Source organism: Athene cunicularia, assembly GCF_003259725.1.
Source record: "Athene cunicularia isolate RWA chromosome 5 unlocalized genomic scaffold, athCun1 chr5_part1, whole genome shotgun sequence".
Classification (NCBI taxonomy): domain Eukaryota; kingdom Metazoa; phylum Chordata; class Aves; order Strigiformes; family Strigidae; genus Athene; species Athene cunicularia.
This window is the reverse complement of record NW_020799101.1, coordinates 7,434,318-7,449,417: the sequence shown is the minus strand read 5'-3', so window position 1 is coordinate 7,449,417 and position 15,100 is coordinate 7,434,318. Positions and strand designations below refer to the sequence as shown.

Genomic DNA, 15,100 nt, shown 5'->3' with positions numbered 1-15,100 from the left:
AAATGTAAACCTGGGATTCTGGAAGAAGTCAGCCATGTTTCTTGTCTCACTTCTTCTAGACCGTTGGTTTTTATTTTCTTCAAATTGGAAGCTCTACTAATCCTTCAGAGCAATACAGCAGGAGCTGCGAAAGGATGGTTCAAGTGACATCTATTGTATGTCCCATTTGTGTTTTATTATTGCACAGATGTAAGACTTGGTCTGTGCTTTGGTCCCCCTGCATTTGTTTTGGAGTCATCTTCAGACTGACCTGTGGGCCATATGCCACTGAGAAAATACCGGCATTCTCAAGGACAGGGAGATCTGGCTGGCTGAGCATAAATGGTGCTTAATGGGAAGATGTGTTGCACAAGCTGTTGACACTCTCTGAGTGATGTATGATGATAACAGCTTCATCTTGTGATATTGTTTTAACTTTTTCTTTCTTTGCAGCTTCCTGGGTACTCAGCTTCTGTTTTGTTTACTCCCAACAGAGGAAAAGACTTCACCTTCAGTCAGTGCTGCTTCCTCTGTTGTTTTGGTGAAATGTGGTGTGTAGCTTACTTTTTCCTTAAATCCCCAGACAGCACAAAGGCCAGTGGAAAAAGAGTTGTAGGAGATGTGGCATACAGTACAGCAAAGGAAAAAGCTTCCTACATTACCCCAGTTCCTGGTGGCGTTGGGCCTATGACTGTGGCCATGTTAATGCAGGTACGTGGGCAGATTGAGACTGCTGGTCATCTTTACATTTGCCTTTGGGGTATGTTGCTGCTGACCATCAGCACGCTACCAAAGCAACTTGTGCTTTCTTGCTATTACAGAGCTCTAGTTAGGATTTCTAACTTCTGGTCCAAACATTTTGGATTCAGTTAACTGAGAAAGAAGATGAACCTTAAGGAATGTTGGAGAAGAGGTTTTTTTGTTTTTTTTTTTTTTTTTTAATTTTTAATAGTGACCAGCAAATAGCAAGACATTTGTGTTTTTGAAAATTTTCAGTCTGACTGAAATGGCAAAAACCTAGCATCTTGGAGTAGGAGTTGTTCGTGTCAAGTCCCCAGGGAGCAGTTGAAACTGTACAAAATACCATAAGGGAGCATAACACATTGCCTACAAAAAGGCATTCTTGGGGTGGGAGGAGTGAGGGGAGGGTTGGTGATGGGTTTTTTGTTGTTTGGTTTGTGGGGTTTTTTTTAAAGAAGAAAGGCAACTCTAAGAATGTGTCTGTTCTAATGTAGCCAGTGTCAGTGAGATTGATTCATTTAACTAGGAGGAGTTAAAGCTTCCTTTTTAAAATATAGAACTTTAAAATCTGTAAAAATATAGAATTTTAAAATTAGGTGTTTGTACTTTATGCCATGCAGAAGCGGGGTATTTGTGAGAAGTCTTTGATTTACAAATTGACCTTCGTCTCTTTCTTTAAGTGATATCGAAATATCGCAGTCTTGCATACCCAAGCCCATTGATCAAGTTGCAAGAGAAGTTGGCCTGCTCCCTGATGAGGTGGAGCTCTACGGCCAAACTAAAGCCAAGGTTCATCTGTCAGCTCTGAAACGGCTGAAGAACCAACCAGATGGCAAATACGTTGTTGTTACTGGGTAAGTACTTCCTTAACGGAGGCATCACTTACATAGCGTCAAGGTGAAGAGAAATTTTATTAGCATGGCTTGTCATTGTATTGCCTTTTGGTAAGGTGACTCTACAAGGTGCTCTGGATTTTATTAAATCACACTGTGAAAATCTAGTAGTTTGGGAAATAGATTTATCTCTCGTGGCAAAAATGTAGTTTAACATTTCTCTTCTGGAGATGAATTGTTTTGGTCTGCAAGGCTAGGGTTATGAAGGGCAGAGTGGATTGTAGTCAAAGTTCTCCTAGTCTAGCAGCCTGCCTTCAACAGTAGCTAGCAGGTTGTTTCAGAGAAAAGTCTTCAGCAGTTATGTGATAATTTGCCAATCTCATTCCTGTTTTGAACCGATGAAGATTAGCTGAATTCTGAGCCAATCCAGAATTTGAGTTGGCATTAACTGCAGTCACTGGGTGACTGTTTTATCCCTGTGGTTTGGGTCTCATCCACTACAAGGGTTTAATTGTGTCTGTTGTTCTTTTTCACTGTAGGATAACTCCCACTCCCCTGGGAGAGGGGAAAAGCACCACCACTGTTGGTCTTGTTCAAGCCTTAGGAGCACACCTTCACCAGAATGTCTTTGCCTGTGTTCGGCAGCCTTCTCAGGGACCAACCTTTGGTATAAAAGGTATGAGCTGTTCAGTTGCTTGCAGCTGGACTAAATGGTGAAAGATGGCATTCAGAGATTTTATTCTGCTGGATTGTGGTTTTACATAATTCCCAGTTACAATTGCATTTCTTTTTTAAGAAGGAAAAACCTTGGGTAAATTCTTCAGTGTTGTCTTCAGGCATTGTGCTGGGATTTAACTAAGCTGCTCAACAGTAGCTGCCTTCTTAAAACCATTAAGCAAACACATGTAATACCACTCTGGTCTAGAGAGACCTTTATTTGCATGATTTGACTATTGTCTCTCTGTAGGTGGAGCTGCAGGTGGTGGCTATTGTCAAATTACCCCCATGGAAGAGGTAATTCTTTATACAAAGCCTCATTGCATATATCGCTCTCAGATCTTGAAGAGATACTGCAGTCACATAACTTACAAAATCTTTTTTTGTTTATGGCTCAATGTAGCACTCCTAAGAACTGGATGCTTAATTTCAGCAAAGCTTTTTTTCTTAAAAAAAAACCAAAACAAACAAACCAACCCAAAACTTTGCTTGTTTCAGAAGGATGTCTGTGTAGTCAGGGAACTTCATGGAACTGGGAATTCCCAGTTCCACTGTTCCCATCCCTTCTCTGCCTTGAATTGCTGTATGCATTTGAGCAAAGTACATCCTGTGCCTCTTTCTTTTTTTTTTTTTTTTTTTTTTTTTTTTTTTCCCAGCACTGAAAAGAAGATGGTAATGACTTAATATGTTTTGGAAGCATATTAAGTAGTTCTGTCAACAGCAGTGGTCACCGACTCTCTGTGAGCTATTTTGGTGTACTTGTGTTTTAGATTACTAACTTGAAATGGGAGAAGGGAAGTTGCAAATCAGTAATACAGAGACCTCAGCTTGTGGGGCACTGGCACTGCAGCATATTTCTGATGTGACTTGGCAACAAGTAAAATCCTATGTCTGGGGGCAGGGAATTGAATGGCACATGTAGCACGTGCTCTCGTGCTTCTCTCAACTCTCAAAGTAATTGCCTGTAGAATTCTACCTTTGTCTCGTGCACTATAGATTGACACAGGGCAATTTTAGGAAGAAAAGCAGAAATAATCAGAAGGGCTGTTTGTTCCAATTGATACAGCAAGTCCATAAAAGATGAAAATGTTAAGGAAGCAGAATACTGATTTAGTCAGGTGCCAGGAACACGTGTGAATGATAGATGTGACAGGAAAAATAATCTCCTCCTCTTTGAGAGTGTTAATAAGGCAAGCGAAATACTTCACTGTGCAACAGTGGGAAACAGCCCCACTCTTGGAACTAAACTGGCTGAAAGGACTTTAAGTATGACCCACGTAATATAAATACACATAGTTTTGTGGGGGTGTTTTAATCAATGCATGACTCGTAAAATCGAAGTATCTGGAGTCACTAGTTACAGTAATGACCTTGATATATCAAATGATATTTCTGCATGCAGCTTTCATCCTAGGAAAAGATTAGCAAGTGAAAAACTTTTAACTCCTACTGTAGAAACAAGGTAGCAATAATTGCTTCTTGTTCCATGTATGTAGAATGAGACAACAATTAGCATTTACTACTTAGGATTTATAATCAGTGTGTGACTAGCTGCATTCTGCTTTTAGCTATCTGGTTTTCAAGACCATAATAGCAAGACTTGAACAAAATAGTATTGTAAGGTCTTCTGTCTTATCACCTTTTCTAACATCCCCTTTTCATCTTCCTTCTTTGCTGCTCTGCTACAGAGGAAAAGGATTGTTTTAACCACACCTTTTACTCCCCTGCCCTAATGCCAGTTTGTCACGTAAGCTGTATATCCCAAGCCATTTGTCAGTATAGCTACATGCAGCCAGATAACTCATGTAGACAAACCCACTCAAACTCCCTTTTAATGAGATAGAACGAAGAAAACTACTAGCAGTGTCACTGTGTAGTACGTGGTCTACAAGTTCTGCCTACGATACTGTGTGTTTGAGTGATTAGCTTATGCAGAGCTCTGTGCAACCACAGCTCTACTGCTAGCACTGCACAAGGTTGTTAGTTTCAATTTAGCTCAGATACCTTTGTGGGAGCTTCAGCTAATGTATGTGTGAAACCTGTTGTGCAAATAATGAGTGGGTCAGAAGGAAGGTGAAGGAGGAGCAATGCAGATGTGCCATACCATGGTCTTCTCAGGTGTCAGGGAGCCTGTGAGAACTGGTCTTGTGGAAAAAAAAAAAACTTCTCATTTGGAAGCTTCGTTCTGGAAGTTTGTAAAATGACATAAATGTGGGGGAGGCATTTTTCTGTTTTAGAGAAATTCTTTCCTCTCTTCCACATACTGCACTGAGCAATCTCTCCCCCTCCACCCTCACCCACTTTAACATTGCTATTAATACTTCTCTTTCCATCTGTCTACGATGAATTGAAATAAATGAAAATTGCAGCAGGATGAGGTAACTGATATGTTTTATCTCCTCTAGTTTAACCTTCACCTTACTGGTGACATCCATGCTATCACTGCAGCCAACAACCTGGTTGCTGCTGCTGTCGACGCACGTATATTCCATGAGCTAACTCAGACTGACCAGGTACGATCCTTTCTTGTGATGTATTTGAGCACAGCCCACTTTGGCCAAGATGTTTTGGTTGTGTCAGCAGTGCTAACTAACTACCTCTTTCATTCTGCAAGGCTCTCTACAACCGTTTGGTGCCTTCTGTCAGTGGTGTTAGGAAGTTCTCAGACATTCAGATCCGAAGACTACAGGTAAGTTCACTGGTTTTGCATTGGTTTCTGAGTCTGTTCAATTTACTCATCCTTTACATAGGCAGAGCTTGGTTACAGAAACCCTTGTCTGTTTCTCTAGGTCATTCTTCTGGCATTTATTTTTTTATGTAAAGTGTGCAGAAAGTGTGGTAGCCCTTCTTGCAGCACAGAAAACAGTGAGATGCAGCCCAAAGGGGAAGAATCATTGATGTAACTCACTTTATCACATGCTGTATGAGCAACACAGTGGGAAGAGGCAAAGGGGTTAGTGCCCTTTATTAATACTGTCAATTCAGTGTACTTAATGCAGTATAAAAAAGAACCAGAATAGTCTCTGTACCTTACACCTAGTTAACAGCTAAAGATGAATAGTTCCTACATGACAGCTATATAGATAATCCAACATAAAAAAGAGCAATTTATAAAGTTTGGCAAAAAGAGAACATAGAGAATTTTTTGTCTTATCCAGATTGAGAAAACAGGGAAAAATGGAAAAAATATGTCCCCTACACTGCCCACTCCTCCTCTCCCCCCAGAAAAATTCCCAGTGAGATGAGTAGCCCTGTCATTGAGTGACAGTCTGAGAGCAGACCACAGCTCCCCTGATCTTCAGAAATTAATGTGAACTGGCATATGTCTCTGACTTCTGCAAAAGTGAGGGTTAACAGGAATAGTTTTACACTGGGCTTGGAGCTTCTGGCTAGGAGGACAGCCTGGGGCCTGCTATGCTTGTTCAAAGTATAAACCTGTTTGTACAGTATTCACTTTGGATCAGTTGCCATTTGGAAGTCAGGAGCAATAGTCAGACTACTTAGGAAGCTAAAACTCTGAACTCTGATTTATTAATTGGCTATAATGTCTCAGCTGTTAGAGAATGTGTGGTTTGCTTCCAGTGCTGAGCAAAGAAACTATGTCATGTTGCTTGGTGTTCCTGGCAGACTGCTGAGGGAACTCTACCCTAATCATTCTTCTGGTTATTAAATGTCGAGATGTGAACATCATGCTAATACTCCAGAAAGATGGTATCTTTGTTGTTGTTGTTTATTTCTTTTTCTAAATTATGTGCTTGAAGAGGAAGAGAACAGGCTTTCTTCTTCCCTGCTGTTCTTCAGGAGAAAAATACGACTTAGCTGTGTAGTTAATTAAAAAAAGCTTGCTCGTTCATAAATCAACTCAATCGTTTTCCTCATTCCTAGGCTTGCACTTGTATCAGGCTTCTTGAGATAATTCTTCTCTCAATTAAGCAACTTGGCAAACTGCCTATCCTCTCAGTATGTTCAAGATCAGCTTTCTGGGATGCTGACAGCCTTGTGACTGAATTGTTTAATTCCTCCTTTGTGCTGCTTAACCAGTGTGCTGAAAGCAGCGTCTTAAATACGTATGGCTGTGTGCAGTGACCCTAGGCAAACTAATGAGAAATGGATGTAAGCATGTGAGACTAATGGTTAGAATAAGGCGTGCAAGGAACTGCAGAGCTCTCTCTTACTCTTTCTGTACATGCCTTGCACAAAGCTCGGTGACAACCTGCCTTAATGAGCTCTGTTGTCTGCGGTACTCTTTGCTAGCTGGCCAGCAGCAGCTCTGCTTCCAGATACACACCACTACAGATCATCTTACATTTCTGTGAGGTCTAGGAGAAGGGGCACCCAAAAGGCAGCCCCTCCTTATTTCTGACTATGCTGCTGCAGAAGGCTCATTGCTCTAGTGAAAGGTTCATTTCTGTAAATCTTTTCATTACAGTTTTTCTTTTATTTGTCTTTTCTTCCCATAGAAATTGGGCATTAACAAAACTGATCCTATGGCTTTGACAAAGGAAGAAGTTAACTTATTTGTGAGATTGGACATTGACCCAGGCACCATAACATGGCAAAGAGGTACAAGAGCCATTAAATGAAAGAATTATTAAGAAGAAATGTGTCTCAAAAGCGAGATTCATAAGTGCAGCAGGAACTGTGTTTCCTGAGAAAACAGGAAAGAGGGCAGGGCTGGCCTTTCCTTATGAGTGTTTGGTGGGGTAGATGCCTGCACCTGGGATCCCATTTCTAAAGGGTCTGACAGGGGCTTGAATCTGCTCTGAATTCACAGAGATTAAGACTTCACTAATTGGTGCAAGTTTGTGTTTCTGGATTTGTCAGTTGCTGAGAGAGTCGAGTTTGGCAACTGTAGGCAATAAGCCCTTTTACCTGACTGAGAAAGCTTTGTGAGCAAGGAGACGGTTCTGCTCTGGGATTAAACTCAGTTTTCCGTCTGCCCACTTGCTCTGTTGGGAACTGACAGCAAATGAAGGCCAGATTTTTTTAAAGGTTTTTAAAGACACCTGGAGGTAAGATCAATCTCTGATCTGGCAGATTTTATGGACATTTTTCTCTGATTTTGGCCCCAAGAGTACTGATTTTTCTTCTTATTATTAAAATACATCAAATATATTCTCCAAAATTTACTTCATAACCTGTAATGAGGCTAAAGCAGTCTGCCTCATGGGAAATATTTTATGAAATAGTTGGAATTTTCCAAGCAGATAGTAAGAAACAGCAAATTTAAGCCAGTATTTGATAGTTTGTGATTCCAAGGTAATTTGAGTTAATGGAGCTGCGTGAAACTATTCTCACTAAATGGTAGAATCTGACCATTTTATCACAACTTATAAAATGATAATTTCATTTCTTGCCTATAATAATTTCCTTATTTCACATTGACTAGTAATGGTGAAAAAGCAATTGGGATAATAGTAGCAGCTCTGCCTTTCAGAAAGGCTTTGGACTTGTGGTTAATGCACGCAAAGGGAGGTAGGCTCCCTCTGGATGCAGTGCAGGGTGTGCATGAGACTGTGGGTGTTTGCGTTGTAGTTCAGTTTTGGGGAAGAATAGCATTGAGTAGCACTTGCTATCCTTTGGTGTGTCAAACTGCCATCCTCTCTTTGTAGGTGATGTAGCTGAGTGTTTGTAATAGGGCATAGATGTGACTTACAACTTGCAACATGACTTATCATCTTTCTCTCCGCATTCCTTGCAGTACTGGACACAAATGACAGGTTCCTTAGGAAAATCACTATTGGACAGTCTCCAACAGAAAAAGGCTTCTCACGAATGGTAATTGTTCCCTTTTCTTGCATGTTTTTAAAAGTATTATGAAAAACATGGTCCTAAAGCAAGTTTCTGTAATTCCAGATATTTCCATCTTTTACCAGTACCTTGTTAAAGAGAAAACAGGAAGTCCCTTCAAACAAGCAGTTAAATTTGCTACCAGTGCAGTGTTTAGTTTTACTGTCTGTTCCCTCCTTCCCCGTTCTCTCCTGAATGTTGGCTTCCCAAACTGGGATGACTGTGTTGTAACAGTGATACACAAGTGCCCTCTGTAAATAGGATGTGTGGAAGTGGCTCATTTTCACCACTGCAAATGCTTTGGGTGGGTGTATCTGGCCAAAGCTAGACACAGTATCTCAGCTTGTTGTCTAGATTCATTATATAATCAATAGAGTAAAACAGGCAATCTGGGCTGTGACTCCTCTCATCCCTTAAGTAACTGTCAAATTAATGGTTCAAATTAATAGTGCTCGGAAAAGCTTTTTTCTATTGACTTAAAATGTCCTTAGGGCGCTTAGCTTCAATGGAGGTGTCTATGTTATGTCAGATGAATTCTACCCTTCATTTCCTATAGAATCTGATTTTTTTTTTTGTCCTTTACTGTACTGTTCAGTGATAGTCAGATGAGTTAGTAAGCTCAGTCTTCAAAAATATAATTTGTTAGTGTTAAGCACTCTTACATGAATCATTAATGTATGTGCTAGGAGAAAGTCATGTAATAGCGATGGAATAAGTAGTTTTTACTCAATTTTGCAGGAAAAAAAAACCCAACAGTTTAAAGCAGCCAAATTAAATGAAGTGTTCTGAGAGTAATGGTTTGGGGTTTTTTTCTTGTATGTCTGGGGGGGGTTTGTTTTCTTTTTTTGTTATGATGGTGATGATTGTTTCAAGAATTTTACGGAGGTAAGGATTGCTGCTAAGGAATCTGGATATGTTCACATTCTTTATTCATCTCTTGCAGGCTCAGTTTGACATCACGGTGAGCAGTGAAATCATGGCAGTTCTAGCACTCTCTGATGGGTTGGATGATATGAAAAAGCGACTGGGCAGAATGGTAGTAGCCTCCAGCAAGAGAGGAGAGCCAGTTACAACAGACGACCTTGTAAGAGAGTCATTCAGTTCTTAAATGCTTTTTCCTATTACTTCTGAAAGTCCTTGGATTGAAAAGCATAGAGACAGTTCTGTACAGAAAAGACCTTAGCATACAGAAGATCAATGATAGTCTTAGCCCCTGGAGTCAATGAAGGTTTTACTTCAGTGTGGCTAGCACCTTACCCAGAGAGAGTGTGTGTGTGAGACCTGGGTAGAGACAAAGGGTGCTGTGTGACGTGCTGTGTGTCACGTTGAAGCTAGCAGCATAGGAATTAATGGGGAAATACACAGTGGCTTCTAGATAAAAAGCATATTTACGAATCGGAAGAACTCAAAATGCATCCTGCTGGCCATCCTGTTTCTCAGGCTCCCTGGAGTGAGGAAAACATGGAGCAGGAACAAAGCCTTGTGCAAATTTAATTACACATGATGAAATATCTTATTCTGGGAGGCTGTGAATTCTACAAAAGCCAAACCCTTTGAAAAAGTGCAAGGTCTCCGTAAGGCAGCCTTTGATGAGGGGGACAAATCCTTTATTTGCACTGCATGAAATGCTGAATGTAGTAGCACTGGTGATGTCTGTTACCAGTCCTAAGCAGCAGTTGCAAGCTGCAGCACTGTCTTGCAGCTGTCCATACCATAATTATTAGTACAGTTCTTGGCATGTTTGTGGAGTGTGTCAACTAGCACTCTCCCAGATGGTGCTTCAGTGTGGTTTTGGGGGAGTAGCCTGTGCCCCAGACACTTCTTTCAATACATGTTTTGAAGGTGGCAACCCTGTTTGGAGAAGGGAAGGGGAATTGAGCCCTGTATGTGAACTGTGCCCTGCCACTTGGCCTCAAGATGGAAAACAAGCTCAAAACTGTTGCACTAGTCAGTAATGATATCGGTGCTTACTGCTGTCCTGTATAGTAGATATTTCACAGCCTGCTTTGCTAAAGACAAGAGTATTACAAATTTGCATGATGTGGTGTTAATGAGGTTTGCCTGGCATTTTCTGAATGAACATTTCCAGTGGGATAGAATAATACCCACAGGGTGAGTATCCTGACCAGTCCTTTCAGCAAGGTGGGACACAGCATTAAGGCTTACCAGCTCTTGCTATCTTACTGTGAGGTTTTTTTGTTTTCTTGTGTGTTTGGGGTTTTTTTGTTTGTTTGTTTGTTTTACTTCCTCCCAGGATAAGCGTAAGAAACAATAGATTACTGGTGTGGCCTGACTCTGGCCTTGCAGAAAAAGGGCTAGGCTGGGAACCATGTATCTGTAAATGTCCTTAAGTAAGACATTTGTTGGGAGTGAGGGAGGGCATATGCCAAAGCTCTGTAGGCAGCTTTGAGATTTTAAATTCCTACTGCTAGCATGCTGCCAGTTTAACCTGAAGTACCTGAGTTAAACCTTGTTCTAGAAAACAGGAGTCTCTCCTGCTGTCCATCCATAGCGGAAGCAGATGGTCCTTGGGTAGGGCCTTGCTTAGAGTTTTATGTAGAGTCCAGGTGATAGAAGAATACTTTTTTAAAAAAAATCTAATTATATTTCCTTTTGTCCATTGCTACTGTGGAATGCTGGATGCTATCAGACCTGTCCAACAGGTTCTCTTGCATGTTATGTTTGCACTGATGGCAGCCATTGGTCTGCATTGTTAGGACTGTGTTACATACTCCTCATGCAGGCAGAAACGTGGTGATTGTAAAGACCAGACTGGCACAGTAAGATGTCTGGGTCCTGCTCTGATATAACCGATGTCATGAGTGTGGTACCAGGAAGCACAAAGAAACTGGGAAGGAATGTGGAATCAAAAACTGACTACAGGTTTTTGGAGATGGGATGTATTGAAGTGCCTCTGAGTGACACAGGTCTGAAATGTCACCATGGAAATCTTGCTCTGTAGTTTTCATTATTCTGGAGATGACTGAAGTTTAAAGCTTATCTGTTAAATGTTAAATAAGCTTTCATGTGGCAAGAGTAAAACAAATGAAACAAAACAGCGAATGTCTTCTTTTAAAAAATCTTTCATATAAATGAGTGCTGCAATCCAATTGAAATTAAAAGGGAAGAAAAAGAAATAATGGTTTAAGGTTTTCATAACTGCTGTTAACATTTGGCTCAGTACCCATGACAGCAAGTGCTGGGTAAAAGATAGTTTGGTTTCCACTGGACTGTGTCAGTCACAAGGATGACCGAACCCTCATTTTCTCTTCCCAGAGCAGATGTGTATGAAATCATAAGCTTTCCCTTCACAGGAAGCAGAATTGCAGTATATCTCAGAGGAAACGTGGTCTCCAGTGTTTGCCTTTCACATCAGCTGTCTTTCTCATGAGCACAGAGATTCACTTTAAATGTTATTTCAGCATAAGAGACTTCATCAAGATGTAGCAGCTTGTTATGACATTTTAAGGCCAGTACGTACAGCCTAGTTGCTGAAATGAGGAAGGAAGAAAGTCCAAGACAAATCTACCTGCAAGACCTAAGAACATTGCTTTGTGCCACTGAATGGGCTACAGTAAACCATATGTACCTAAGGGTAACTCTCGCTGCTATTGTTTACTAGCCTTGCTCTAGCATCAAAATAGCAGTTGTTTTTATGCCTTCAGTACAAAGTGATGGCCAAGCAAGGTCACAGCCAAGAGGCTCCCCCCAGCAGAAATCATAGATCCTCTTATAAGAATGTAAAGGTTGTTATTCTGCCTTGCCCTGGATAGAGTTAGTTTTAGAGTTTGTTTCAAGGCTAGGTTGGACGGGGCTTTGAGCAACCTGGTCTAGTGGAAGGTGTCCCTGCCCGTGGCAGGGGGTTGGAACTAGGTGATCTTTGAGTTCCCGTCCAACACAAACCATTCTACGATATCTAGAGCAACTGTTGGTTCTGGTCCTGAAAGCTCACCAGGACAAAAGCAGAGCCTTGACACTGCATAGGAAGTGTCTCAAGGTCTCAGTACATCTGGAAACTGATTGCCCTTTTTCTCTTTTAGGGAGTGACTGGTGCTCTGGCTGTCCTGATGAGAGATGCTGTTAAACCAAACCTCATGCAGACACTAGAGGTGAGCACAGATGATTTGCTATATGTGCGTTCTCAGAGCCAAGAAGCAGCTGCTTTAGTTCATTCATCACAATCAGCATGGGCTTACTCGGCTTAGAGTTGGAGATTTACTGCAGTTTCATACCCAAGGTTCAGGTCTAGGGGAGAAGGCTAGAAGACCCTTTCTAGGTCTGCCACTGACATGTAGGATGACCTCAAGGAAATGCACTGAACTTTGCTGTGTCTCTCTTCTATTGTCTTTAATGCCAGGAAGTGTTTTGGAAATTTGAATGGTGTGGATGCAGGAGAATGGCAAAGAGATTCTGGGATTTAGTCATCCTTTTCCTAAGAGGATTAATATCTCCACTTGTGCAGATTATAATAATCCTGTTTGCCCTGTAGTACTTATTACTGATAACAAATGTTTGATCAGAAGGCTGTAAGATTTGTCTTCTAAAAGCATTTTTCTTTACCTTCAGGTACCATAGTACTTAGCTGCTGAAATGCTGCAGATTTGCTAAATTGTACACTCTGATTTTCTCTTTTTCTCTCCCTCCCACACCCCCCTTTTTCTAGGGAACACCAGTGTTTGTACATGCTGGACCTTTTGCCAATATTGCACATGGGAATTCTTCAGTGTTGGCAGACAAAATAGCACTGAAGCTTGTGGGTAAAGAGGGTTTTGTTGGTAAGTGAGTGGGGTATGGTTTTTTGTTTGTTTGTTTTGCAGGGAGGGATCTGCCTTTTTTTTTATCATGACCGTCTTTGGGGTTTTTTTTGTCTTGGAAGAAGCTTCCAATTTATATCATCAGGGCATGATTTCTTTACTCAGCAAAGCTCTCACAAGCTTCTTCTCTTTTAATTCCTACTCTAGTTACAGAAGCAGGATTTGGTGCAGACATAGGCATGGAGAAATTCTTTAATATTAAGTGCCGCTATTCCGGTCTCCGGCCTCATGTGGTGGTGTTGGTTGCTACTGTCCGAGCTCTGAAAATGCACGGAGGAGGGCCTGCAGTAAGTGCTGGGCAAGGTTTCCTTTAGGCCTGAGGGGCTGTTACTGTTTTCTGATCTTAAAGACCTGTAGGGTTTGATCTGCTTGTAATTATTTTGAGATTTGCAGTTGTAAAAGGGATCCATGTGTCTCTGTTGCTTGTAAGCAACAAAGTATGTTTACAGGTACATACCTGCTTGTTTTATTCTCCTAATGAAGTGCTTGTATGCTGGGGCACTTGTGATATTGCCACAGTCAGTCATTTGTTGTATTGTGAGTGCATCTTGCAGACTTTTATTCTTCCTTTTATTTTTTGTCTTAGAAAAAGATCAGCCTGGAGTAGAATGTTGTATCTTGATACTGTTTAATAAGAATTGAGCACAAGTTTCTATCATGGATAAAAATTTTATGGAGTTCTATCTTTTGTCTTTTTTTTTTTTTTTTCCTTTTTTTTTCCCCAGGTCACTGCTGGGGTACCTTTACCAAAGGAGTACATGGAAGAGGTAACCTTCTTTAGCTGTTGTGACAGTTGACCAACTAACTGCAGTCATGACACAATGTTGTCATGCAGCACACGCCTGGATAGCTAGTGTGTCATTTCTTTAGCTGCCAGGAAACTGCTTCCTCATACAAGCTGTAATATTCGTGGGGTTTTTTTGTTGGGGTTTTTTTATGTTGTTACTTTGGCTCTGCTCTTTCAAGCATTTATTGTACTTAACCTAGCCAATTTTCAGAGCCTTCTTGTTTCTCCTGAGCTCATGCAATTGCCTGCACGCTCAATTTTTCATACTAATATCTACTCTGTGTCCCCTGACCCTCTCAGTATGGAGTAATTGCTTGGCTGAAATATTGTCTCTGAAAATATTCAGAGTGCCTGTCTAATTACTCTCTTCTTAGCAGCAGCAGTTTCCCCCGTCTCCTTTGCGAGCATGAAGGAAAGTGAACTAAAGTCTCAGCTTCTATCCTTGTGACTTGAATGGTTGCATACACTTGGATCAAGGGTCTGGTTATCTTTATACTACTGCAGCTTTCTCACTTGTGGAGCTTCTGTATGGATTATTCTTTGCATAGGAAGGGATGAAATGTCTGGATTTCCATTAATAGTTTCTGATGCTGCAAAATGTAAATATGTGTAAGCCAAAAGCTGTTGCCACAGACTTCAAACAAGTGTCATGAAATTCACTACTAATGATATTTAATACATAGAAGAATGTGTCAGAGAGGAAAATAAGGCTTTAGTGTGGGGAGTTAATGAGCATGGGTATTAACTACTAAGAATAACAAAAATGATAAACAGGAATTTCTCTTACCTTGACTTGACAGCTGAAACCAGTGATCATTGACCATTAGAAGTGGTCGTTCATTTTCCTGTCTCCCACTCAAGAGCATGCACCGGTCTGGACTGTGCAGAAAGCAGCACTGGGGATTTGCCTCTGTGGTTTCACTCCCATTTTGACATCATTAGCTGCAGGTGTAACACATTATTAGCTGTGGACTTGGAACAAAAGTTTCACTGCCCCTGATAAAACGTGCTTCCTGCTTGTTATCTTCTTTCCAGAATCTTCAGCTGTTGGCAAGAGGCTGTAGTAACCTAAACAAGCAAATCCAAAACGCACGGATGTTTGGTGTCCCAGTAGTAGTGGCTGTCAATGCTTTCAAGTAAGTGAGCTGGGACATAAAAGTGATGCATGGGAGTAAAATTGTGGCACTTTATATGCTATGTTTAACACAGACTCCTGTTTTCAGTACTGTTGATTTTTTTTGCAGCATTTTGCATTGTTGGAAGATGCTAAATAAATAAGGGAGCTCTGCTTAGTCATTTCAAATGCATTCCTTAGTTTAAATTAGCTCAGGATTTTATGACCAGTGACTACTATCTGCATTCCTTATACCCTCACTGGCCAAATTACTGTGGACAAAAGGTGCCTGTGATGATCATACAGTCATAGAATGGTTTGGGTT

At 40.9% G+C, this 15,100-nt stretch overlaps 1 protein-coding gene across 1 annotated transcript in view; it reads left to right on the top strand.

Annotated features, from left to right (window-relative positions):
* Positions 1–15,100, top strand: part of MTHFD1 (methylenetetrahydrofolate dehydrogenase, cyclohydrolase and formyltetrahydrofolate synthetase 1) — a 36,569-nt gene that overhangs the window by 12,354 nt on the left and 9,115 nt on the right. Inside the window, exons 9-22 of the mRNA XM_026849217.1 lie at positions 563–773; positions 1,401–1,574; positions 2,093–2,229; positions 2,521–2,567; positions 4,676–4,783; positions 4,885–4,959; positions 6,731–6,833; positions 7,972–8,048; positions 9,004–9,144; positions 12,101–12,169; positions 12,724–12,835; positions 13,022–13,161; positions 13,600–13,641; positions 14,697–14,797. Coding sequence (XP_026705018.1) covers positions 563–773; positions 1,401–1,574; positions 2,093–2,229; positions 2,521–2,567; positions 4,676–4,783; positions 4,885–4,959; positions 6,731–6,833; positions 7,972–8,048; positions 9,004–9,144; positions 12,101–12,169; positions 12,724–12,835; positions 13,022–13,161; positions 13,600–13,641; positions 14,697–14,797 — 1,537 coding nt within the window. The remainder of the gene's footprint in view (positions 1–562; positions 774–1,400; positions 1,575–2,092; positions 2,230–2,520; positions 2,568–4,675; positions 4,784–4,884; positions 4,960–6,730; positions 6,834–7,971; positions 8,049–9,003; positions 9,145–12,100; positions 12,170–12,723; positions 12,836–13,021; positions 13,162–13,599; positions 13,642–14,696; positions 14,798–15,100) is intronic.